We start from the raw sequence: 26,036 nt of genomic DNA on the forward strand, positions 1-26,036 counted from the left end.
GTTGATTGTTTTAAACAGAAAGTTTTCATAGGTGAAATTAACTTCCAACACAGATGACTCCTTTCATTCTCAGATCATTCTGCTAGAACACATACAAGAAGTCTTTCAAAAGTATATAATTTCTCACCTCACTAGTAAAATTATAAAATGCAGATATCTCACCTTTTCTTCCAAATATGTTAAAATAAGGGAATGATAATTAACGTTAAAAGCCCATTTTTCTTTCTTTTTCACAATGATCCCATCCACTTAAATCAGACAAAGCACTGAAGAAATATTATCTTCCTCTAGCAATAACTTCTTATATTAGATAATTGCAAATTGGCTGCTCATTGGCCAAATCCACCCATTACTTTGCTTTGTCTGGATCATGGTGTTTTATAACTTTTTAATTACTTGAAATGTTCAGAAATTCAGAGGTTTCACTTAAGAATCCAGATTCTGAGTTCTTTTGAAAAACTGAAAGAGGCTGTAACACCAGACACAGTCTTACAGAGCAATAAGGGCTAACGCTGAGTGTTAGTGGCCCCTTTTCAAGGTGTTATCTGCTTTCCAGTTTAATCCAGTATCACCTCATTATACTTCACTACCTTAAATTATCTGCCTGGACTCAAATGAGTTTATAATTTCTGTTATATATATTCCCCATCCTAAATCCAGTCTCCTCATCTTCCTCACTCAAGTTTCCCCCACCCTTTTTTATAAATATAGTAATCTAATACTTCACTAAAAATTTCAATTAATGCGTTTGGATAAAAAATATGTCTGTAGCCCCGGCAGCACATATACTAAAATTGGAAGGATACAAGAAAATTAGTATGGCCCCTGCGCAAGGATGACATGCAAATTCGTGAAGGATCCCATATTTTTTTTTTAAAAAAGTGTCTCTAATGGAAAATAACATGTCAGCCTTCTACATCAATATATTTACAAGTTTTCTGACCATCCTTTTGGTACATGGACACTGCAACAGTTCCCTCTCTCCAACAAGTATTTTAGTACACACAGGGTTTCCTTTACTCTTGACAATTATTCTGGAAAATAGCATACGATGAAGTTTGAATTTAAACTATTACATTTCTACTTTATTAGCTGATGACAACTGGCAACATGAATAACTCAGAAAAATTTCTTTCATCAATAATACAGAGCCTAAACATGCTTATAATTGTTGAAAGGATTAATAGTGCTTAATTAATAAATCATTTCTCATTTTTGGAAATTTAGGTACAATTAATAATATGAAATTTAGATTTAAGAGGAAAGACTTTTCAGTACTTACCTGTATAAAAAATGTGATAGAATTCTAAAGATGCCCTCCCAAGACTATTGTCACCTGGGTATTCAATCCATCACTAGACTACCTACTGCTGTGAAGGGACTTTGCAGATGGAAGTATGCTGCTAATAAGCTAATCTTAAAATAGGGAGATTACACAAATTTTCCAGATGGGTCTAATGTTGTCACATGAGCCCTTAAAATAAAAGAGCAAAGTAGAAGAGTCAGAGAGAGAGTGATAGAAGAAAAGGCAGCAGAGCTCAGAGATTCAGTGTCAGAAGGACTGGACCTCCTGCTACTAACTTTAAAGATAAAGGCATGGGGCATGGCCAGTGTGGCTCAGAGGTTGAGTATCAAACTATGAACCAGGAGGTCAAGGTTCAATTTCAGGTCAGGGCACATGCCTGGATTGGGGGCTTGATGCCCACTAGGGGGTAGCCAACCAATGATTCTCTCTAATCATTAATGTTTCTATTGCTCTCTCTCCCTCTGCCTTCCCCTCTCTGGAATCAATAAAAACATTTTTTTTTTAAAAAAAGATAAAGGCATGGGCTTAGGAGCCAGAGAATGCTGGTGGCTTCTATAAGCTATGAACCACTCCTGGTGAACAGCAAAAAATGGGGATCACAGTTCTATAACCTCATGGAAAGAGCTAAATTCTACCAACAACCAGAATAAGCCTGGAAATGGGTTCTCTCCAGAGGAATGCTCACACTTTGATTTTGGCATGTTTTAGACCTGTAGCAGAGAAACCAGCCAAACCCAATAGATTTCTGACCTACAGAACTATCTATATATATATAAAAGGCTAAGTGACCGACCGTCCGTCCAACTGGCCAGTACTTATGACATGCACTGCACAATGGAATACGACCCTGTGGTAAAAAAGAAGGAATTCTTATCATTTGCAACAGCATGGATGGAACTGGAGAGCATTATGCTAAGCAAAATAAGCCAGTCAGCGAAAGGTAAATATCACATGATCTCACTCATTTATGGAATATAATGAACAACAAAAACTGATGAACAAAACAGATCCAGAGAGAGAGAGAAGCATCGATCAGACCGTCAAACCTCAGAGGGAAGGTAGGGGAGGGCACGGGTAAGGGGGAGAGATCAACCAAAGGGCTTGTATGCATGCAGATAAGCCTAACCAATGGACAAAGACACCAGGGGGGTGAGGGCATGAGTAGGGGGAGTGTAGGGGGCCAATAGAAGGATAAGGACACATATATAATACTTTAATCAATAAAGAAAAAAAAACTAGGGAAAAAAAAAACGTTGACTCGTGCATGTGCAATACATATAAAGCTCTCACTGGTGCCAATCGCACACATGTGTTTCAGTCTGTCATTGTCGATCGTGAATTTGGTTTTGTTGACATTCTGAATCTGAAAGAAAGTGGCGGCAGTGTCGACAGAACATGTCTGAAGACCATTAACAAATCACATGGACAAACTCTAGACAGAGTAGGAATATTCCTACCTAAACCCATTTTTGGAGATGGTCAGTTATGTTGCTTTCTCTTGAGTTTGAAGAGCATGTTATGTTAAAGTTAAAGTTGTAAATACTTCATCAAAAGGGAAATTAGTCAAGCACTCTGAAAGTGTTTTTACTCTAAATGTGGTATAAATGGAGATATCAGAATAAGTTTAATCAATTTATCAGTCATTGTTTTTATCAATGTTGTTTTTATATTGTCTTTGTTGTTATATCATGTCTTTGTTGTTGTTATATCATGTTGTTATTGTTTATTTATTAATCAACTAGTGGCCCGGTGCATGAAATTCATAGTGTTCCTCAGCCCGGCCTGCACCCTCTCCAATTTGGGACTCCTTGGGGGATGTCTGATTGCTGGTTTAGGCCCACAGGGATCGGGCCTAAACCGGCAATCGGACACCCCTCTCACAATCTGGGACCACTGGCTCCTAACTGCTTGCCTGCATGCCTGCCTGATTGCCCCTAACCACTTCTGCCTGCCAGATGGATCGCCCCCTAACCACTCCCCTGCCAGCCTGATAGATGCCTAACTGCTATCCTGCTGGCCCGATTGCCCCCAACTGCCCTTCCCTGTTGTGACCCGCCTCCTCTGTCAGGACCCGCCTCATCCGCGCGACACGGTGGAGACGCCGGGACCAGCCTCCTCTGTGTCACGTGGAGCCACAGGATCCCCAGGCCTCACTGCGCGGAGCGGCCACCGGGCCTCACCTCCCCTGTGCGCACGGCCATCTTGTGGCGACATCATGTGCGAGGGCTACCTAGGCTTTTATTGGTATAGATTTATATATTATTTTCATATGCATTTTACTAATTTTCTTTCAACTCTGACACTTCTATTTATACTAGTAGCGAAAGGGCAAATAGCGATATTAAAGTATTTCTTCTAATTAATTTCCTTTCAATATGCAGGAATGTGCAACGGGCCACTAGTTAAATAATAAATTTGTATTCTTTTAAGCTGAAATATTTGTGGCCAATATGTTATAGCAGCAATAGAAAACTAATACTTCATTGATGAATAAAAAAAAAAGTCTTTACACAAACACTAAATGAAACTGGTAACCATTAGTTTACAAAGTCATAACATCCTGCATGAATTGTTGGAAGTGGCTATAAAATCTACTTTAACACTTCCTCAAAAAGGAATCTCATCAGTCTCAAACCTTCCTCATTCCCCAAATGTGCCTATTGTTCTGACTGGCCCTTTATGGGCGCCTGGGAATTGTGCTTTTTGAATGTTCTAACTCATAAGAAGGTTTTGCCCATTGGAGGCCTTGAACCACTCTAGCTTGTCTAGATATTTTGTGCAAACAATGATTTAGATTGAAGACTTGCTTGCTTTCTGGGGGGTCTAGAGCATCAGTAACTTCACTCTCAAGTGCCTTCGTGACTAACCCCCGACAAACACCCTGGACGCCCAGACTCAGGCAAGTTTCTCTAACAGACAACACTTTGCACATGCCACAATTAGCTGCTGGAGGAATTAAGTACATCTACTAGTATAACTCTCCTAGGAGAGGACTCCAGAAAGCTTTGTGCCTGCTTTTCTCCATACTTAGCCCCACTTTTCTTACCTTTATTGATTTTACTTTGGACACTTTTGCTATAACAAAATGAGTACAATGTAACCAATTAGTCCAATGACTTGTGAATCCCCTGCTTGCTTCCAGTGAATCACGGAAGCTGGGAGTGGGTCTGGTGACTCCTGACACACTACAGCAAGCATGTCCAACTCGCGGTCCATGGCCCACATATGGCCCACAATGAGTATTTTTGCGGCCCAGCCAATAAAATGGTAGGTAACTAAATTTTGTAACTTAACTTTTATAATATCCTGTTATACATAATTATCAATAACGAACTACAACATTCGCTAATGACTAATTACTATAATCGTGTTGCATTCATTTCCCTTACGTGCAGGTGCACCATTTCTCTCCATTAATACTAACAGTGAATGTTTTAGCAGCCGATTACCATGTCATTAGTCTTGTACTGACTTGTTTGGTGTGCACAACAGAAAATATTTCACTTTCGGAGAACAAGAAAAACAGGTTTATTTGTGTTACGCTTATTAATTTGTACAGTTATTCAGTGTCTGGTAAGTTAATGTTCAAAAGTAATATTATTTTTTATTAAAATGTTCTATTATTTTATGTTAACGATTACTCATTTATTTCAGCCCTTTGTATTCAGAATGTCTCTATTGAAATAAACTTACATTTCTATGAAAATTGAAGCTTTTGGGGTTTTTTTGCGGCTCACATAAACAAACCTTGTTTTTTTTGGCCTGTGTTGGCCTTGGAGTTTGACATGCTTGCACTACAGTTTCCACCATCTCAGCCACAATGACTTACTAATACAAACAAGAAAACCAAAGATCAAATTTGTTAAGACACTAAAAACTTTCCCCAAATTTTTACTAAATAAACTGTGATAGGCAGAATTCTTAGATGGTCCCCAAGATATTTGCTCCCTGATATGCACCTTGCATAACCACCAACACTAAATATGATGAATTTTACACCCATAATCACATTATGTTATATGGCACAGCTGACTTTAAGAATGGGGGTTGTCTGGGTGAGTTTGGCCTTATCATATGAGTCCTTGAAATCTATATCTAGAGGTTAGAGACAGAGGAAATGAGAGATTCCTGGCATGAGGGAGATGTGATATGAACAAGATTCTCCATTGTTAGTTTTGGAGCTGCAGATGGCCTCTAAAAGGTGAGAGCAGTTTCCAATGGACAGTAATCAAGATAGTAAACAGGAATCTCAGTCCTACAATTGTAAGGAACTGAATTCTGCCAACAACCTGAATGAAATTAGAAGTGCATTCTTCCCCAGAACGATGAGAATGGAAGTCAACAAGTTGTTTCCTTTAATCATTCTGTTTTTAAAAAGAAAAATTATTTCCCATGGAACAGACTGACAGTTATCAGAGGGGAGGGGAGTGGGCACTGGATGAAAGAAGGTGAAGAGAGTAACCAAAGAACATATATGCATAACCCATATACACAGACAACAGTGAGTGATGGGAGGGAAGGAGGGGCGGGGATTGGGTGAAGGTGGGCAATGGGAGGGAGGGGGGGAGAAATGGAGATATATGTAATAGTACCAACAATAAAAATAGTTTAAAAATTTTCAAGAAAATAATTAACAAATTACCAAAGTAACAATTGCATAATATTTTCACCAAAAGTCATTTGTCTGGGAAATAAAATTATGGCACATGATTTAAAAGAAAGTTAATAGGGAAGTAGAATTCAAACTGTGTGACTAAACTAAAAACATTTAGTTCATTCAAATTAATTTACAACACATTAACTATACACAAATTCTTATAAGAAGTTATTCTTTAGGACACAGAAAAGTGAAAAATTATAGTATACATGCCAAAGGGTATAGTTAATTAGGGAAGGTAAACCATACTTTTCTTAATTCTATAATTGCAGGCAAACTATTACAATGTAGAAGGGGAAAGTTACCTTGCAACTAAAGAGATCCAATATAATAAAGAAATTTGGAGAAGGAAAACACAATTTTTGCTTTGATTCAGTGGTTTAGTATAGAGCAGTGGTTCTTAACCTTGGCTGCACATTAGAATCACCTGGGAATCTTTTTAAAATCCTGATTTCTGGGCCTCATCCTCTGGAAATTCTGTTTCTTTGTTATGGGGTAGGGCCACAACATTAGTAACAAAGAAACAGAATTTCTGGAGGATGAGGCCCAGAAATCAGGAGTTTAAAAAGATGCCCAGGTGATTCTAATGTGCAGCCAAGGTTGAAACCACTGGTATAGAGGGTTACAGAGTGAGTTAAGTGAATTCCTTGAACAAGTGCTATACATTATGCTAAGGAATGAAAATACGCTGTTGGGCAAAAAGATAGCACAGTTCTCGTGGTATATTTCAATTCTCTGGCACTCAATCTTCTCAAGTATATATTGGTAATAATAAAAACTACTTGTACAATTTAGACACTATTTGGAAATACAGAATTAGACTGAAGTCATGTCTGATGACTATATAATGCATTTTCTACACACACACACACACACACACACACACACACATATACACACACAAAATCGAGAGCAGCCAAATGTTTTTGAGCAGGGAATGAACTGATTTTTAAAAATATTAATATACTAGCAGAAAGTAGGAATGATTGGAATATGGAAAGACTAAAGGCAGGAAGACCAGTTAGGAGAAAGTTGCCATGTGCAATAGTCGGGCTATTTGATAATGAAGAGCTAAACTAAAGATTGTAGAGGACGGCAGAGATGCAAGAGATAGCATCAAGGCTGTATTAACAATACTTGACAATGAATAGCATATAGGATACCGGAGAGGGAGAATGCAAAAGGTAGCTGCAGGATTCCAAGCCTGGGAAAAGAGCATCTTTTGGTATTATTTTCTCTCTTTAGACAAAACAATAAAATAGAAAGAAAAATATGTATCAATTATATAAATCTCTAAGTTACTTGACTACACAGCAATAATTTCAAATGCACTTTGGAATTAGGGCCCTTGAAGAAAGAAAATGTGCCTCAACTTCCACCATCTGGTAATATCCTAAAAAGAATACTACTATCTATTTCCGATGACTATGCCATGTGGCTCATTATCCAATTCTGTACTGCATTCTACAATGTGTCCAAATTCTTTGAATATCTAATTCTTCGAGTAGGCAATCTTTTAATAGGGTCAAGTAAAACTTACTCATCTGAGTTAAATCAGATCATGTTTTCCAACAAGCTAGTGAACAGCTACAGGCTAGGCCTGCTTCCCATCAACGTCTCCATGTACAACCTCTGCAATGCTGAACATTCTCTGGTAAATTTTCAGAACCATAACCCTAAAAACATATGACAAACTACATTTTATTAAAGAAACATACCTGCACTACTCACCCTTCTTCACTTGCAAATTTAAGGACAATGCAGAAACTTTCTTGTATGTGCCAAAATTCTGCTGACTATCCGTCTATGAACTACACTTGCTGGCATGTTTATAGATTAAGCAGAAGTACATGCTCTGCATAACAGAAACAGAAAGGGAAAATGCTTTCTAAATAGCACCTACACATAAAAAGCCAACCATTTCCTCATGCTTCCTTTAATAAGAGTGATGAAAATGTATCTGTTTTTTAATATTCTCTGGAAAATCTTTCAGAAAGGAGTTGAGATTTACATTTCTCCATTTTTCAATATCTTGAATCTGGCTCAGGGTAGCAATTAAGCATATATTCACAGGCATCAAAGAGGAAATGATTTTCAAACAAATCTTCTAAACACTTTAGTTTTTTTCTAGAAACCTACTGGTTATAGGAGCTTAACTTAATTCCATGCCTCTATGTTTCCAACAAATAATTTTGATCAGTTAACTAAAACTGGAGAGAAATATTGACAAAATTGAACTCTGGAACAAGTAACATTAAAAAAAAATTAAAAGGAGAACAGCTTTCTCCAATTATTAATTATTCATATTCAGGCTTGAGTAGACTCTTAAAAAATGGTGAGGAGTTTTCTCTTTCAAACCAGGTTATCAAACTATCTACACAAATAATTTTTTTTACAAAAGACTGACTCAATAATACTTCCAGGTCATACAGTTTGGATAACATGAATTCTTGAAAGGGTTCTACAGCCATTAAAATTATAAAAAGAGAGAATGCTTAATTTTCTAGTAGGACCTGAAACCTCCAGATGTTAAAATGTAAATCCAGTAAGGTATACGTCTTGAATGATGTTTAAGTTTAGACAATCAACTGTAAATAACTACCAGACAACTAGCAGCTTACAGTTTTGCAATAGAGGCAGATGGACAAGTAAAATTCATGGGTCTCAAATTGCAATTCCATCTAAATATATTTCCTGTTTACTCTGCATCAGCCTTTTTTACAGGTGCAGGGTGTTTACTTTTGGCAGTTGGGGAAAGAAGTGGTTTATAAGCCATAAGAACATCTTTTCACTTTCCATAAACAGGTTACAGAATTAATTAAAATTTCAGCACATAAACTCTGCACATGAAACCTGCTCTTTTATTGGAAGCTAATGCAATCCAAATATGTGGAAAGTCAATCAGTTTTCCACAAAGCTAATTTAGGTGGATGGATCAGCTAACAACTTAAAACTGACCCTGACACAGATACATTTCAACTCAAAGACAGTAAGTGCTGAATGTAACATTCCAAAAAGGACAAGGAAAATATTGAATTTTAGTCTATGACCATAATGCTGAAAAAAATAGTATTTTATTTACAAATATATATATATATATATATATATATATATATATATATATTACATGGATATATATACATAAAAGTGACTGCGTGTTCTTTTATTTTTTTAATATTTTAATTGATTTTTAGAGAGAGAGCAAGGGAGAGGGAGAAAGAGAAACACCTATGTGAGAACGAAACATCAATTGGCTCCCTCCATCATGCCCCTCACCAGGATGGAACCTGCAACCCAAGCATGTGCCCTGACTGGTTATCAAACCAGCAACTCCCGCTCCACCCTTCCCCAATCTCCAATGCACAGGACAAAGCCCAACCATCTGAGCCACACTGGCCAGGGCTGTATGCTCTATTTTAAATAAATGAAAAAGACTGTTGTAAAATGTAAATGGCATAAAAGACAATATGAAATTTGCATTTAATCCTATTTATGTTTATCTACTTGCTCAAAGAATATGCTTTCACCTATAACATTTTATCCTCATGAAGACATATACAAAGGCATTGAAGAAGGTGGCTTCTTTATACCTTCACACTATTGAAACTACTGGTGTTCACTGTTATGAGATTTATCATTTCTAAAACAAGGATAATGAACACAGAAAAAGAAAACATTTCATAAGCTAATGGATTTATTCTTATTGGCAAAACATGCTTATCCATCAACTTTATCCTTTTATAGTACAAGTGAAAGTAAAAAAACCAAAAGGACAGAGTTGAGGTAAAACAATGAAAATGGAAATATCTCTTCTGAGTAACCAGTTTCTCTTTCCCGCCTCAGTTCTTTTAATAAGTAAAGGAAGAACATACATGCACAGAGAGGAAAACGTGGAGATCAGAAGAAACATACTACAGTTTATCATCCTGATGATCAGAAAACTACTCTAGTAGTTTCGAAGTCCTTTGGAATGGCTGAGAAAACAAGACCATGAGTAACATCAATTCCGATACAGAGCAATTCGGATAGTAGCATAGCTATGTCTGTGGAGACCCTATTCCAGCTCTAGTACTTCTGGATACTCTCTTCATACTCTACCTTCTCTCTTCATAGGGTAAAGTACTTCCTTTCTTCTGCCCCAAATACCATCAATGAATACTGAGTAATTTTGAGAACATTATTTCTTATCCACCAGGCTCCGAAGCTAGCCAATAGACTGTAGAAAGGCCATCTAGACAGGGAGGAACTAAAGCCTCCTATCAACAACTGAAACAAAATGAATGAGCTATCTCTAGAAATAGATCATCTGACTCCAGTCAAGCTTTCAGATGACTACAGTCTCAACTGATATACTGATGCCAACCTCATGAGATCCTGAACTAGAATAACCCAGTTAATCCATTTATGAATTCCAGACCCAGAGAAATTGTATGAAATAATAAATGTTTATAGCTGTTTTAAACCACTAAGTGTTGTGGTAATTTGTTAAGAAGCAATAACTAATTAAAATTATTTCTCCTTATAGAAACAAAGAAATACACAGAAGTATGCCACTGGATCAAGCATCTTAATTAACAACATAATATTGTGGCTTTCTTACAGATAAAAAATAGCTCAACAAACTTTTTTTTAAAAAGAAGGTATAGCCCAGCTTGGGTGACCCAGTGGTTGAATCAATCAATGAACCAGGAGGTAATGGTTTGACTTCCAGTGAGGGCACATGTCCAGATTTTGGGCTTGATCCCCAGTAGAGGGCGTGTAGAAGGCAGCCAATAGATGATTCCTTCATCATTGATATTTCTATTTCTATCTCCCTCTCTCCTCATCTCTCTGAAATCAATAAAAGCATTTTTTTAAAAAAGGTATAATTTACATAGGTGAAATGTACATATTTTAGGTGTATAGCTCAGTGAGTTTTGACAAGTTTTAAAAAAAACATATACCATGTAATACCCTGATCAAAAAGTAAAAAATTTCCATTACAACATTCCGGTCCCTCAATGCCATTTAAATAAGTTCTTCTATTACCCCTTCCCCCAACTACTATTTTTATATCTACCACCATGGATGAGTTTTGATTTTTCTAGAACATTACATATATAGAAGAATATAATCTATTGTGTCTGGCTCCTTTTGCTCAGCATAATAATTTTAAGGTTCATCATGTTGTTGCAAATATCAGTACTATTGACTTATATACCCTTATTTGCTTACCCCACTCTCCCACTAATGGACATTTGAGTTCTTCCCAGTTTGGGGCTGCTACTAAGAATAATGTTTCTGAGACTATTCTTGCGCAAATATTTTGGTAGTCATGTATTTTTCCTTTCTCTTGGTTAAGTACCAAGGCAAGGTAGAGACTAGACTGAGGCAAATGAGTTACTTAGGGCCCAGAATTTGAGCAGATCCTCTACCTAGGAGTAGGATTGCTGGATCATAAAATAGAGTTTCTATAACAATTTATCCTTTTAAATTACAGCACTATGATTTTACACTTAGATTTGTCATAGATTCTTCTGTCAGGAAATCTACCATTTAAAGGACAATAATACTTTAATATGTATCCTATCTAATAAAAGCCTAATATGCTAAGTGTCTGGTCAGCCGTTCTATCAATCAAAGCGTAATATGCTAATGATATGCTAAGGCCACTCAACCGCTCGCTATGATGTGCACTGACCACCAGGGGGCAGAGAGTAGACCAGTCGCTATGATGTGCACTGACCACCAGGGGGAAGACACTCCAACTGGTAGGTTAGCTTGCTGCTGGGGTCCAGCTGATTGGGACTGAGCGAGATGGCCAGACATGCCCTAGAGCCCTCCCGTGGTCCCTCCCCAGCTGGCCAACCTCCTGCATCCCTTCCTGGCCCCGATTGTGCACCAGTGGGGTCCCTCGGCCGGGCCTCCACCATCTTGCAATCTGGAACCCCTTGGGGGTCAGAGAGCTGGTTTCAGCCCAATCCCACGGGCCAGGCCGAGGGACCCAACTGGTGCATGAATTCATGCACCGGGCCTCTAGTACTGGTATAAGAAAACATAAAAATATGTACTTATAAAGGCAATTGGTAAATATTATATTATCAAATGTAATGCATATTAAATACAATATAAAGTTGACAACAATGTCCTTTAGAATGATCCCTATATCAAGTGAAACTCCTTGTTTTGCAGATAAGGAAAACGATTAAGAGAATTGTCCAAAGCTGACTAGCTAGTTCAGCCTTGGGCAAACTACGGCCCGCGGGTTGGATCTGGCCCGTTTGAAATGAATAAAACTAAAAAAAAAAAAAAGACTGTACCCTTTTATGTAATAATGTTTACTTTGAATTTATATTAGTTCACACAAACACTCCATCCATGCTTTTGTTCCGGCCCTCCGGTCCAGTTTAAGAACCCATTGTGGCACTCGAGTCAAAAAGTTTGCCCACCCCTGAACTAGTTAGAGGTTTCTTCATCATATATAATGTATTATAAATTTTTATTCTCATTTAATCCAGCCTGAATGAAAATAAAGTGTGTTTTTTTTTTCCCATAAAGATGTGGTTACAATTGGTTTTCAATTTAACATTAAATATCTTTCACAGCATCTGTAGCCTATAAAGTATAAACTTAAACTGGTGATCAAAGAGTAATATATTCTTAAAAAGAAAATAAAAAATGTGTGACATGCAAGAATTATAATTATAAAACACATTTACTAAGTGAGCATGAGTTACTTCTAAGTATATAGAAAAATGATTTTTAATTCCTATGGTCAGATTAGACTTTTCTAAAGAAGCAAGTAAGGTAATAATATACTTGATAACTGCATGTTTCATGCCAAAGACTGCTTAAAACCAAATCATTTAAAGGAGCACTAAAAGTACTTTTATTCAATTTATTTCTTTTACTTTTATAAAATTACTACCATTTAGTAAGATACATATTTTTCTCCCTTGAGAAAGATTTATTTTCAACTAGAACAGAGCAGCAGTTAAAAAGTATTCACTAAAAATAATAATTTTAAACTAGAATAATTATAATCCTATAAAGACTCTTGGAAAGCACTTTTCATTGGTTTGGTATAGCTTTCTTTATGCATTAAAAAAATATTTTTGATAATTTTAAGATATTTTCAAAAAAATCTGTGAAGAAGCTCATTTAATAGAATATTTATAATAAAACTTAGACCATATGCTCTTCTTGCCAAGAATGCCTGAAATAGAAAATAAATATACTGAGTCTTGAAATAATTGAATTTAAACTGTTGCATTAAATTTCACCCAAGCCATATTATTATTTTTCTATACTCTTCAAAAGGGTCTGAAAATAATACAGTTCATTGTGTCCCTAGGAATACTAGTATCCTGTATCAGTTACCAAGTACCCCTTTCAGGAAAATACTCTTAATCTCAGCTACAGAACTGCTTAGTACTAAAAAGATTTCAAATTGTCATATATTCTCCATAGGAATTTTTTTGTCAAGTGCTTCAGAGAATGCCTACTTCACAAAAGTTGAACACTGGATAATGTCAATGATAAATTTCTATGAGGTCTATGAATTAAATTTCCCTAAATGAATATCTGCACCTGGGTTTTATCATAATAATAGAAGAAACTAAAACATTGCCGTTACTAGTTAAAATGGCTTTTTATTTGCTAACTTCTGCTTTTCATTTAATTTTCCTGATATTATATAGTACCTCACAGGTTTCCTTTCTCGGAGTAAATCTTCTAGGCTCTGTTCACAGTGTTCAGCCACTACCACCAGTCTCTCTGAATAAAACAAAACAAATCCATTTTATATGTTATATACATATTTTAATAACATTTTACTAACATTTTACAACATTTTATACATTTTAATAACAAAATAATACACCTCACTAAATATATTAACATATAGTACAAATGATATTTTAAAAGAGATTTTCAAACTCTATATTAACTACATAATTACCAAATATGTATAATAACAGGATCAATGTGTAATAAAACAATACATTAAATAATATTTTTTCATCTTGTGTTTTTCTCCCATGGAAAACACATCAGGAAAAATAGATAGAAAGGCTAACCTTGGAAAAAAGTGATCCTTCCTCTGACATAGACTAGGAGAAGAAGAAGGTTGGGTGAAGATATAAAAAAATTTTGAAGGGAAGGGAAAATTAGAAGCTAGGAACAGATTATTTTCATAGTCTGGGTCCAACAAAAGGTCTGTGAAATTGAGTGCAGGAACTTGAGAAAAGTAGAAATATTCTGAATCATGACTATAGAGAAAGAACAGAAAAGTGACGTGGGATTGTTTGTAATATCCTGGGGCCTTCTAAACTATATAATAAAAATTTTGTTAGGCACAATCAATATTATGATGTAATTTTATTTTCTAACCGATCTATGAATGAGATAGCACAGTTCTGAGGGTTATACTTTTTCCTTCATCAGTAACCTTAGTAACTAACACATTGTCTGACATAGTAGCAAATGTATGTATATTTGTAAACGAATTAACATAAGAAGAACAAGAGAAAAGTACAATGGGGCTTACAAGTGGATGGGGTTTTAATAAGGTTATTTCAGAAGAGATTAAGGGTTTAAAAGAAATTGCAATACTGTGAACATCCATACAAAGTGGATTCAAGGTTAGCTAAGAAAGTTATCACAAAATATAGATGGCAAAGATAAAAAAAGTGAAGGTGCACCCTAGCCGGTTTGGCTCAGCAGATAGAGCGTTGACCTGTGGACCTAAGGATCCCGGGTTTGATTCCGGTCAAGGGCAAGGACCTTGGATGCAGGTTCCTCACTGGCCTGAGCCCAGGTCAGGGCACTTGCAGGGGGCAACCAAAGATGCATTTCTCTCACATTGATGTGATGTTTCTCTCTCTTTCCCTCTCTCTTCCACTCCCTCTAAAAATCAATGGAAAAGTATCCTCGGGTGAGGATTTAAAAAAAAAAAAGTGAAGGTGCCATGAGACAAGGAATAGTGAAAATCACACAGAGGTGTGGTGAAAATAAAAAGTAGCAAAGGTAGAAAAATGAGATAGAAGATAGGAAAGGAGAATTTCAGAGTAGGAAATCCAGTAAAAGGAATTAACTTGGTAACAATTAGTTCAAGGTCTGGTCTTACATGGGGGAGTAGAAATGGGAAATGGTATACATACAGGCAGTCAAGTGAAATGTGAGGGCAGGATATGGAATAGTCAGATCTTGGAAGCTGAAACTCTCTGAGATGGTGGCATCATACAGAATGGGCTGAAACACTAAAATTAAAAATGCTCTAAATAAAAGCTATCACTTTCAGGGAGAAACCAAGATGGCAGCATAGGTAAACACCGGAAATTGCTGCCTCGCACAACCACTTCAAAAATACAACTAAAAGACAAAACAGACATCATCCAGAACCACAGGAAGGCTGGCTGAGTGGAAATTCTACAACTAGAAGGAGAGACAAAAGCACACTGACACTCAGAGGAGGTTCGGAAGTAAAGTGCAGAGGTACAGAGGTGCACGTGGAAAGGGCTGGCAACTGAGGACGTGGTTGTCTTTTTCAATCAGGAGGGAGACACAAGCTCCCCACGGACCTGACTCCAGTTCTGGGAGAGTCTCTGGGGACCCAGACTCATACGGGGAGAAACTGGACTGTCTGGTAGCGAGCAGAACTCGAGGGCGGCTTTCTCTCAGAGGTGCTTGCAGCAATTACCGCGGGACACTGAGACCCAGGACCTCGTAGGTCAGGGCTGAGGCTCAGCCATAGCTGTTTGCTCTGCCCTGTTGATTCCCTGAGACCCTGCCCCACCCAAGCTGTGCACAGAGGCTTTTGCATATGAATGACCTGGCCCTTTGCAATCTAAAATTACCTAACAAACTGCAGCTGGGTCAGAGAGACCTAGAGCATCCAAAAGAAGGCCCAAGGCCCCACAGCAGATTGCACTGCTTCACAGTTGGGCCCCTCCAAATCCCAAACGAAGAAGAGGAATCTGAAGATCTCTCTGTAGCTCCTGCTGGGTAGCCTCAGGCAGAGGCAAAATTAGCACCTCCTTAGAGATCCAAGTGCCAGTGTACCCAGTGGTCAGAGTGGGGCCATCCAGATTACAACTCCTCAGATCCATAAGGGACACACTCAGGGAGCAGACTCAGTGAGCACCAAAGCCCCACTGAAGCAAGTCTTGCCCCATAAGGGTGTCTCTAGCACAGAAGTTCTCCTACCATAGACACAGCTGAATCTCACAGCCAGCTGGCCTGGAGGTCAATTCCTCCCAGTGATACCAACTACAATCAAGGCTTAACTACAACAAGACTGTGCACACAGCCCACAAAGGGGTGCACCAAGAGTGTCCACCTCAGGTATTTGGGGAGGCTGAGCCACTCGGTCCTATAGACACCTAGCACACAAAGCCACTCTATCAACACAGGGAAGCATAAAAAATGCGGAGACAAAGAAACAGGTCACAAATGACAGAAATTGAGGAAAGCAAACTACTGGATATAGAGTTCAAAACCACGGTTTTAAGGTTTTTCAAGAATTTTCTAGAAACTGCCGATAAATTTAGTAAGACCCTCAATAAGTCTAGTGAGACCCTCGAGGTTATGAAAAAGGACCAACTAGAAATTAAGCATACACTGACTGAAATAAAGAATATTATACAGAGATCCAACAGCAGACTAGAGGATCGCAAGAACCAAGTCAAAGATTTGAATTATGAAGAAGCAAAAAATACCCAACCGGAAAAGAAAAAAGAATAAAAAAATATGAAGATAGTGTAAGGAGCCTCTAGGACAACTTCAAACGTGCCAACATCTGAATTATGGGGGTGCCAGAAGAAGAGAGAGAGCAAGATATTGAAAACCTATTTGGAGAAATAATGACAGAAAACTTCCCCTACCTGGTGAAAGAAATAGACTTACAGGTCCAGAGGTAATGAAGTATAGAGCAAAACACTGTTTCTAATACAATCCAGTTTTTCCAAGAAATCATTAGAGAGTTTTCATCCTGAAACTCTGGATTGCTGTTTGAAAATAACTTCTGTTTGTTATAAAAATAATATAGTTTCACAGAAAATATGACAAAAATATTTAGGAATCATGTACCAAATATAGGTCAGCAATGTAGCAGCAATATTTATAAAAAACAAATGTAACACTAAGATGAACTTTAAAGAGAACATATAAGAACTGTGAAATAATATTTCTTCTAACAAATATCTGATGAATGCCAAGTATCACTATGTTGTACATACAGCCTGAATTTTATGTTTGAAATCAATGATAAGAAATTGAAGAGAGCACAATATTAAGCAAGAAAAATAATAAAGGAGTTGAATAAGTAGAGGACTAAAAGAAAAATTAAATAATTTTTTAACAAAAAGGTAATTTGTAAATGTGTTCAGGTAATCAGAAAAGTTATTAGAATACTAGAGGCCCAGTGCATGAATTTCGTGCACTGGCAGGGTCCCTAGCAGCTGCTGGCCCAGTACTCCCTCCCTTCTCCCAGTCACCTGCTGCTGCCGCTGGCCGGACCTCCTGTAGCCACCACCACTGGCTGGCCAGGGTCTCTCTCCCTTCCCCCAGCCGGCCCTGCCTCCTGGTCAAACTACTGGATGAACTTCTGGTTGAGGGGAAAATTAGCATACTACACTTTTATTATATAGGACAGTTACTGCATCATTCTTTTGTTATTCACAATAAAAATTGAGACTAGCGCATTACGTTTTAAATGTAATATTTAAATAAATATTTATATGGTGCAACTGACAAAAATAATTCTATGCTTAAGAAACAGTACTGTCACTAGGTCACTGTGATGGTCAGTTTTCTGAATCAAGATAGCTAGCATATAGCCTCCAGTTATTCAAATTTAGGTGTTACCATGAAGGTATTTTATATGTTACTAAAATCTCTAATAGGTTTACTTTAAGTAAGAAAGATTATCTTAGATAATCTGGGTGAGCCTGATTCAATCAGTAGTAAAGGCCCAAGAACAGAGAAGAAGCTACTCTAAGGAAGACTTACCCATCCCTCCTCTAAAATCACATATGCCAATTACTACAAATTAATATCCTCAAATATATCCTATTGGTTCTGTTACTCTGAAGGAACTCTGAACTGATATAGACACTTCAATTAAAATTATATGCAGCTAGAAATACAGAATAAATTATGTTGTCAGTCCTTAACAATTCTACTATTCTCTACCTGAATTTCAAAATCTATTAGTTAAAATGATTTCACTAGCAATGACCAAAATATTTCTGGATAACAAATTTCAAATAAACTGGGATGCATTACAATTTACAATCTTTACTCTGCTTCTAAACACTGATGAGATATCAATCTCAAAAGGAAAACATTAAATTTGTTAATTTAAGTATTTCATGCTATATTTGCCTTTTATATTTTAACTAGATGCCCGGTGCATGAAAATTTATGCACTGGAGCGGGGGAGTTCCTCAGCCTGATCTGTCCCCTCTCACAGTCCAGGAGCCCTCAGGGGTGGGAGGCGACCCGGCGATCAGGGGAAGGCAATGCCCTCATCACACCTCTGCTGCTGCCACTGCTGGCAGTGCAAGCCTTGGCCGGCCCTGGTTACCTGAGCCTTGGGTGGCCCTGGGCGGCTGGGCAGCCACCATCCAAGGCTTGCCTGCATCTTGGGCTGGCCCTGGCCAGCTGGGCAGCTGACTGCTGAGGCTTGCCTGCATCTTGGGCTGGCCCTGGGCAGCTGGGCAGCCGACAGCTAAGGCTCATCTGTGCCTTGGGCCGGCCCTGGGCAGCTGGGGGGCTGTGGGACTGGGGGACTCCAGAGGCAGGTGCCCCAGCAGGGCTGAGGGGATTGGGCGCCACCATCTTTGAGGGTGTGGCAGTCAATTAGCATATTCCCTTCTTATTAGCTATGGGCACTGCCATCTTTGAGGGCATGGTAGTCAATTAGCATATTCCCTCTTTATTAGATAGGAAGATACTTTCCTCAACTTCACTTTTATAAACAAAGATCTCAAATTCTAATAAAATGCCCACTATTCTTGAGATTAAATACTTAATCCTGCTAAGTTAGCAAGAAACTAACATCATCTTGAACTCTGTTTTGAATGATCTATAGAAAACAGTGAAAGCCTGATTTCTGAGCTAATCCAACGTGTGAAAACTTAATGTTACTAAAACAGACCATATGTCACATGTGACGCCAAATACAAAGGGGAAGGTGGGAAGTGAGGGAATAACAATGACAAGATATAAGATATCTGCATAGCAAGAACGGCATAAAGGCAGAAAAGAAACCCAAACCAAAATTCTTTGATAAGGCAATTAAGTGGAGTCCAAACCGAAATCATGTGTTGTTAAATTACTGAAAACTTTATTCGGGAAGGAAACTGTTGAGCCCTGGATGGTTTGGCAAGTGATTAGAGCGTTGGCCTGTGGACTGAAGGTTCTGTCCTGGGTTTGATTCCTGTCAAGGGCACGTATTTCAGTTGCAGGCTCGATTCCTACCCTGGTCGGTGGGGGCTCATGCGGGAGCAACCAATAGATGTATCTCTCTCACATCTATGTTTCTCTCTTTCTCTCCCCCTACCTTCTAATCTCTTCAGTAAAATCAATGGGGAAAAAATCCTTGGATGAAGATTAATAAAAAAATAAATCTGTTGAGTAGAAACTTCCAAATTTTTCAAATTAAATGCAACTGAAATGCCTGGGACGCTTTGGAACAAACAGACCCTTACATAAACACATTTTCAATTTGGTTATTTAGTCCTTATACATACAATTTTTCAAGACAATGAGCACTGCCAATATAAACAAGTTAATCAAATTCCCTGAGCTTTTGATAACCACTGATATTTTCATTCTAGGCAGCCAAATTTAAACTGTACAAATTTTATACATATCTGTGAGTTATGTTACCCTAGAAGAGAGGGCTGCCGAAATCTAGGAGCAGAGCAAGCAGGGGAAGCAGAGTAACTAGCACGATGGTGGATAGGCCTAAAGGGACTACCCAGATTGCTGAACTGGCTTCAGCCCTAACAGAGATTACTGTCTAAGGGGATCCATTCCTACCTGATACTGATAGCTAAAAAAAGGTTCCTGTGCAAAGTCATCAATAGTGATCCCCAGGAAAATTATCTATACTAATAAAAGGGTAATATGCTAATTAGAGCGGATGTCTTCTGGACATCCTTCTAGACAAAGCTGCAGCGGCTGCCTGAGTCTCAGGCAGGCTGCGGATGGCGTCTGCCGCTGCAAGGGCTGGCCCAAGGCTCAGGCAGGCCGCGGATGGCGGCTGCCACTGTGAGGGCCCAAGGCTCAGGCAATGAGGGCTGGGCCGAGGCTCAGGCAAGCCATGGTGGCTGTGAGGGCCGAGGCTCAGGCAGCCGCAGCGGCTGGCAGTTGCAGCAGCAGAGGCGTGATGGGGGTGTCGCCTTCCCCTAATTGGCCAGTTGCCTCCCGCAGAGGGAGGCCAGACTGCTGCTTAGGTCCACTCCCCGTGGAGCAGGGGCCCTCAAACTTTTTAAACAGGGGTCCAGCTCACTGTCCCTCAGACCGTTGGAGGGCCGGACTATAGTTTAAAAAAAACTATGAATAAATTCCTATATACACTACACATATCTTATTATGAAGTAAAATAACAAAACGGGAACAAATACAATATTTGTATTTGCATGTGGCCCGCGGGCCGTAGTTGGAGGACCCCTGTCGTGGAGAGTGGGCCTAGGCTGTCAGCAGGACATCCCCTGAGGGTTCCTGGACTGTGAGAGGGTGTTGGCTGGGCTGAGGGACCTCCCCACCCCCACTGTGCACAAATTTTCGTGCACCAGGCCTCTAGTGTAATAAGATTTTTCCTGGTTCAGCATTTACAGGGGCTCATTTAGGTAAAGGAAGGAAAAGAAGGCGCTTAGGAAATACCAGTACCTAGAACTATTGAGTCATTTTCCCAAGAAAAGAAAGCCTGGACAGAGGGTAAGACCCCAGTTACATGAACTGAAGCTCCAAACAGACTTCCAGACATAGTGGAAAGGAATAAAGGGCACTCGAGGATACAAGAATGAAAATGTCCTAAGGACGGAGCAAAGTGGCAACAGTTTGAGAAGACAAGTGAAGAAAGACAGATTTCAAATTTGCAGATGCAAAATAAGCAAGATTAATTATGGTCACTAGTTACAGATGATAATGAGTATATACTATATTGCCAAACTTTCCTAGAGTGGTTTTGGAACTTGGCCAACCTGACAACTGAAAACTCTTTAGAATTTGTACTTTGTAATTGGATGTATATTGGTGGAGGGGGGTATTTGAGGCATTCAGGAATTGACAATATCAATTTTTTAATCATGTAAAAAGTCCCAAATGATATCTATCATTTTGTTGTTTACCCAAGGCTATTTTCCCCATTGATTTTTAAAGAGAGTGGAAGGGAGAGAGAGACACAGAACTTGAAAAACATTGATGTGAGAGGGACACATCGCCTCCCACATGCACCCCAAATGGGGCTGGGGAACGAGTCTGCAACTGAATTATGTGCCCTTGACTGGAATTGAACCCAAGACCCTTCAGTCCACAGGCCAACACAACAACCACTGAGCCAAACCAACTAGGTTGATATCTATAAATTTTTAAACATTAATTCATGTTATCAAAGCCATTTATTAAATAAAAACTTTAGCACTAAGTTTTATCTTTTTTAAACAACAAAAATGCAAAAAGTTCCTAATTAGTTATTTAATTGTTTTATGTTTCAATATTCTAATCTGTAAAATGAGAATAATAGTTTTTACCTCAGGGTTATGTAATGAGGATAAAATTAAAATATTTAAAACATTTAGAATACTGTGTAATTCATAATAGGCACTCAATAAATATTAACCATTAATTATATTTATTAGAAAAAACATTTTTCTACTCAAAGTCTATAAAACTTTGAGAGCAAATATTTTTTTTTAAGATATATTTTATTGACTTTTTACAGAAAGGAAGGGAGAGAGATAGTCAGAAACATCGATGACAGAGAAACATCGATCAGCTGCCTCCTTCACATCTCCTACTGGGGATGTGCTCGCAACCCAGGTACACGCCCCTGACTGGAATCGAACCCGGGACCCTTCAGTCCGCAGGCCGACGCTCTATCCACTGAGCCAAACCGGTTTTGGTGAGAGCAAATGTTTTTAAGGCATAGTCTGAACTACTAGAAACTCTCATTTTACTTATTTTTCAGCAAAAAAATAAAATAAAATAAAGAAAATGTAGTTTGCATTTATTGAGAACCTTTAATATTAGCTAAAACACATGAAAATGCCATTTTTATAGGAAAAAAGCTCAATAACAGCAAGTATATAAGATTAGCTTTTAAAAATTATTGTTAGAAAAATTAAATACATTTGACTGAGATGCAGCTAAAACAGTTTTTAAAAATGGAACCTCAGCATGCAATTAAGCTTCCAAAAATAATTTTAAAATAATAAAAATATTGCCATGATGGCCCTGGCAGGGTAACTTAGTTGGTTAGAACATTATCCTGATAAGCCAAGGTTACGGGTTCAATTCCCGGTCATGGCACATACAAGAATCAACCAATGAATTCATAAATAAATGGAAAGATAAATTGATGTTTCTCTTTCTCTCTGTGTCTCTTTCTCTCCCCTCCTCTCCCTCTCTAAAATCAATCATTAAAAAGAAAATATTGCCACCATAAGCATCTTTACTGGTACGTGTTCTATAGATTGAGCATTTGTGTCCCCCTAAAAACCATAGGTTGACATCTAATCCCCAATGGATGGTGTTTGGGGGTAGAGCCTTTGAGTAGGTCATGAGTGCAGAGCCTTCATGAATTGGATTAGTGCTTTTGTAAAAGAGGCTTGAGAGAACTCCCTTGCCTCTCCTATCATGTGATGTTATAGTGACAAGATGACTATCAGTGAAGAAATGGGCCTCACTAGACATGCGATCTGCTGGTGCCTTGATCTGGGATTTTTCAGACTCCAGAACTAAATAAATGTTTGTTCTTTATAAGCTACTCAGTTTGTAGTGTTTTGTTATAGAAGCCTGAATGGATTAAGATACAGGATATGGAAGAACCCCATTATACTATTAAAAAGGAAGTAAATATCTTCTTGGTAAAACATTAACTTTTTAACCAATAGGATTAAACTTTTCTATGTCAGTTCTTTACTTGGAATCCTATGTGAAAAAACTACTGCAGCGCTGAAAAAATTTTTTTAGCAACTCCTTTTGATTCAAAGAGAGTCCAAACTACTTTCAATCATAAAATACAGTCCAATAAAGTATAAAGTTTCTAACATTAAAACATTCATTTCCTTTTTACAGAGGTGAATAGATATGTTTAAGGATATGTGGATTCCCTGAAAGAGAAAATTAAAAATCCTGGTTCTCAGATCTGAGAAATATACCATAAATCATTCAAATGTAGTCAGGAAACCTCAAGTGACTAGAGCTTTTACTGACAGGAGTTTGGGCTGGAGTGAAGGGCAAAGGCACGCATGGACACAGGTACTGACTTTTTCATACTTTCATTGTATATTTGTAACCTAACCAAGGTAACAAAGAACACAGAATGGAGAAAAAATAACAACTCACCATGTTTTCCCCTAGAAATGTCCACATATTGGCACAGTCTTGGATGGATGATGGTCTTAAGGATTTGAAAACGCCCTAAAATTTTGATGGAATTTGGTGTGAGAGGAAGCCCGTTGCTTCCACAAACATCATGTGGTAGAGCAGAGGCAAAGAAGGTAAAGGCACCCATTTCGACATCCTTCAAGGGAAACATCTCCGAGTCCTAGATCTTCCAAGATAATCTGGAAAAGGAAAGAATTTTTTGACAGATCAACCAAACATTAAACCAGTGTTTTCTCACCTTAAACATGATTAACTATATATAGATAGATAGCTATAGATACACACACACACACACACACAATATGCAAATCGACCGGACAGCGGAACATCCAGTCAGCTATGATGCACACTGACCAGCAGGGGGCAGACACTTAACACAGGAGCTGCCCCCAGCCTGCAGGCCCTGATCACCCAATGGGCCCTGCCAGCCAACCTCTCAGTCCCTCCCCATGGCCAGCAGTCTCCGATCGCCTGATGGGGAATTGGGTGGCGGTGGGCACAGGTGGTGGGGCTGGCTGCTGGCAGCTGCGGAAAATCAGCCCTGATCGCAGGCCAGGCCTAGGGACCCTACCCATGCATGAATTTTGTGGGCCAGGCCTCAAGTAAATATATAACTTGGAGAAAATGTCAATCTGAATACTTCAAAGTAAAAAGATGTCAAGTTTAAAAATTCCAAGATAATATCAAAGAAGAAAAACTACCAATCAGAAATTTACACTGCAGTTCTAAATCTAAGTCAAACACTTTCAATAGCATTCAAAGGAAAAGATAGAACATTTCCTTTTCAATGATGCTTGGCAGTTTTGAGTTTAGAGGTAGTTCATTACTGCATATTAATTTCAATAAGGCTCTTCTCTTTACCTAAAGCTTGAATAACCCTAGACTACCAAGAATTTTTCCTTTTTATAGATGAAGCAATTCACGAAATAGGAAATAGAGATACCAACCAGACACTTTAAATAATCAAGAACTCTTAATAGTAGTAAAAATTCAACTAGATAACAGAAGGCACTATGTTACTTAAATGACTAATCCATTTTCATTTTTGTGCTGGGTGTTTTACATGTGATTTGTTTTAGTCCCCTTAAGAATCTTGACAAATGCTGTTGCCACCAGGTTTGAGATAAATGTTCCATGTGTAGATCCTGAGGGTTCTTATTAGCATGGACTCAAAAACATATGGTGCCTCAGAGTTGTGCAATAGAGCAGCCTGGAGATTAAGAAACTTGCTCCAAAATCAATCTGACTTACATTAAGGAAACCATAACAAAAAAGGTCCTGAATAAAATTTCCCTCCTGCCCAGGTGTATCATTAAAAAGACATTCTATTGATCAAGCACTGCAATCTTCCCTTCTCAGCTTTCACAATAAAAATCTGGAATTCTAAATTAAGGTAATAGGCTACTTCTCATATATATGACTGACCAGAAACCTCATCAAAAGAATTAAACTGTTTTAAAATATATAAACTCATAACAAGAAAGAGAACAGAAAAGAACCACAAGCCGATGAAAGACTTCAAGAAAATACTGTAAAGGATTTTGCATATGGAAGGGTACTATCACAAGAAACAGAAAGATGGAAGTTACAACCTATAACACAGTCAAGAAGTTTTCCCAGCCCCTTAAGATCGGAGGCTTCAGATTCAGACAAAATAGATCTCCTCTTAATTTTGGAACTTATAGGACGCCAGTTAAGATCTGACTGTCTACTCAACCATCCAAAAACAGAGTATGTTAATCAATAATCCTGTCCATATGTGTAAAGCTCCTAGACAGCTTTCTTTAATTCTTAAATAATGAACTGTCCAGGAATCACTAGATAGCTAAGGAAAAACTATAGAACAAAAGGAAAAGAATAAAATAAACCAAGAAAAAAAATCTGCTCTAGAGGCAACAAAAATAACTTCTGTAAATAAAAAAAAATCCAGCCCTAGCCAGTTTGGCTCAGTGGATAGAGCATTGGCCTGAGGACTGAAGGGTCCCAGGTTTGATTCTGGCTAGGGACACATGCCCGGGTTGCAGGCTCAATCCCAAGTGGGGGGCGTGCAGGAGGCAGCTGATCAATGATTCTCTCTCTCATCATTGATGTTTCTATCTCTCTCTCCCTCTCCCTTTCTCTCTGAAATCAATAAAAACATATTTTTAAAAAATTCAAAATTCAACTCTAATATATTTAGGAAGATTTGAGAAGATATTGCACTCATTGCATAAAACAGGAGGTATGGGAAGTACATTTTTTAAAATCTGATATATAAAAAAGGCTAATATGCTAAGTGCCCGACCATCCGACCAATTGCTATGACACACACTGACCACCAGGGGGCAGACACTCAACGCAGGAGAGGCTGTGAGATGCACTGGCTATTTAAAGAGACAGCACTGCAGACCTGGCACCCACAAAGCAACACTAGGCTTCCCCCAAGTGGGAAACAGGCCCCATCACCACCCCGGAGTGACATCCCACCAAATCGCA

General features: G+C 38.3%; 1 protein-coding gene and 1 non-coding gene across 2 annotated transcripts in view; one reads left to right on the forward strand and one right to left on the reverse strand.

The window, feature by feature from the left end:
• TBCK (TBC1 domain containing kinase) overlaps positions 1–26,036 on the reverse strand; it is a 175,633-nt gene that overhangs the window by 142,924 nt on the left and 6,673 nt on the right. The window contains exons 2-3 of the mRNA XM_059661769.1: positions 23,520–23,740; positions 13,646–13,718 (exon numbers count right to left, since the gene is read on the reverse strand). Coding sequence (XP_059517752.1) covers positions 13,646–13,718; positions 23,520–23,712 — 266 coding nt within the window. The 5' untranslated portion in view covers positions 23,713–23,740. The remainder of the gene's footprint in view (positions 1–13,645; positions 13,719–23,519; positions 23,741–26,036) is intronic.
• On the forward strand, positions 764–870 carry LOC132223956 (U6 spliceosomal RNA). The gene has a single exon (XR_009450566.1). It is a non-coding gene; the product is annotated as a U6 spliceosomal RNA (small nuclear RNA).

The sequence above is a fragment of the Myotis daubentonii genome, chromosome 1 (genome assembly GCF_963259705.1).
Source record: "Myotis daubentonii chromosome 1, mMyoDau2.1, whole genome shotgun sequence".
Classification (NCBI taxonomy): domain Eukaryota; kingdom Metazoa; phylum Chordata; class Mammalia; order Chiroptera; family Vespertilionidae; genus Myotis; species Myotis daubentonii.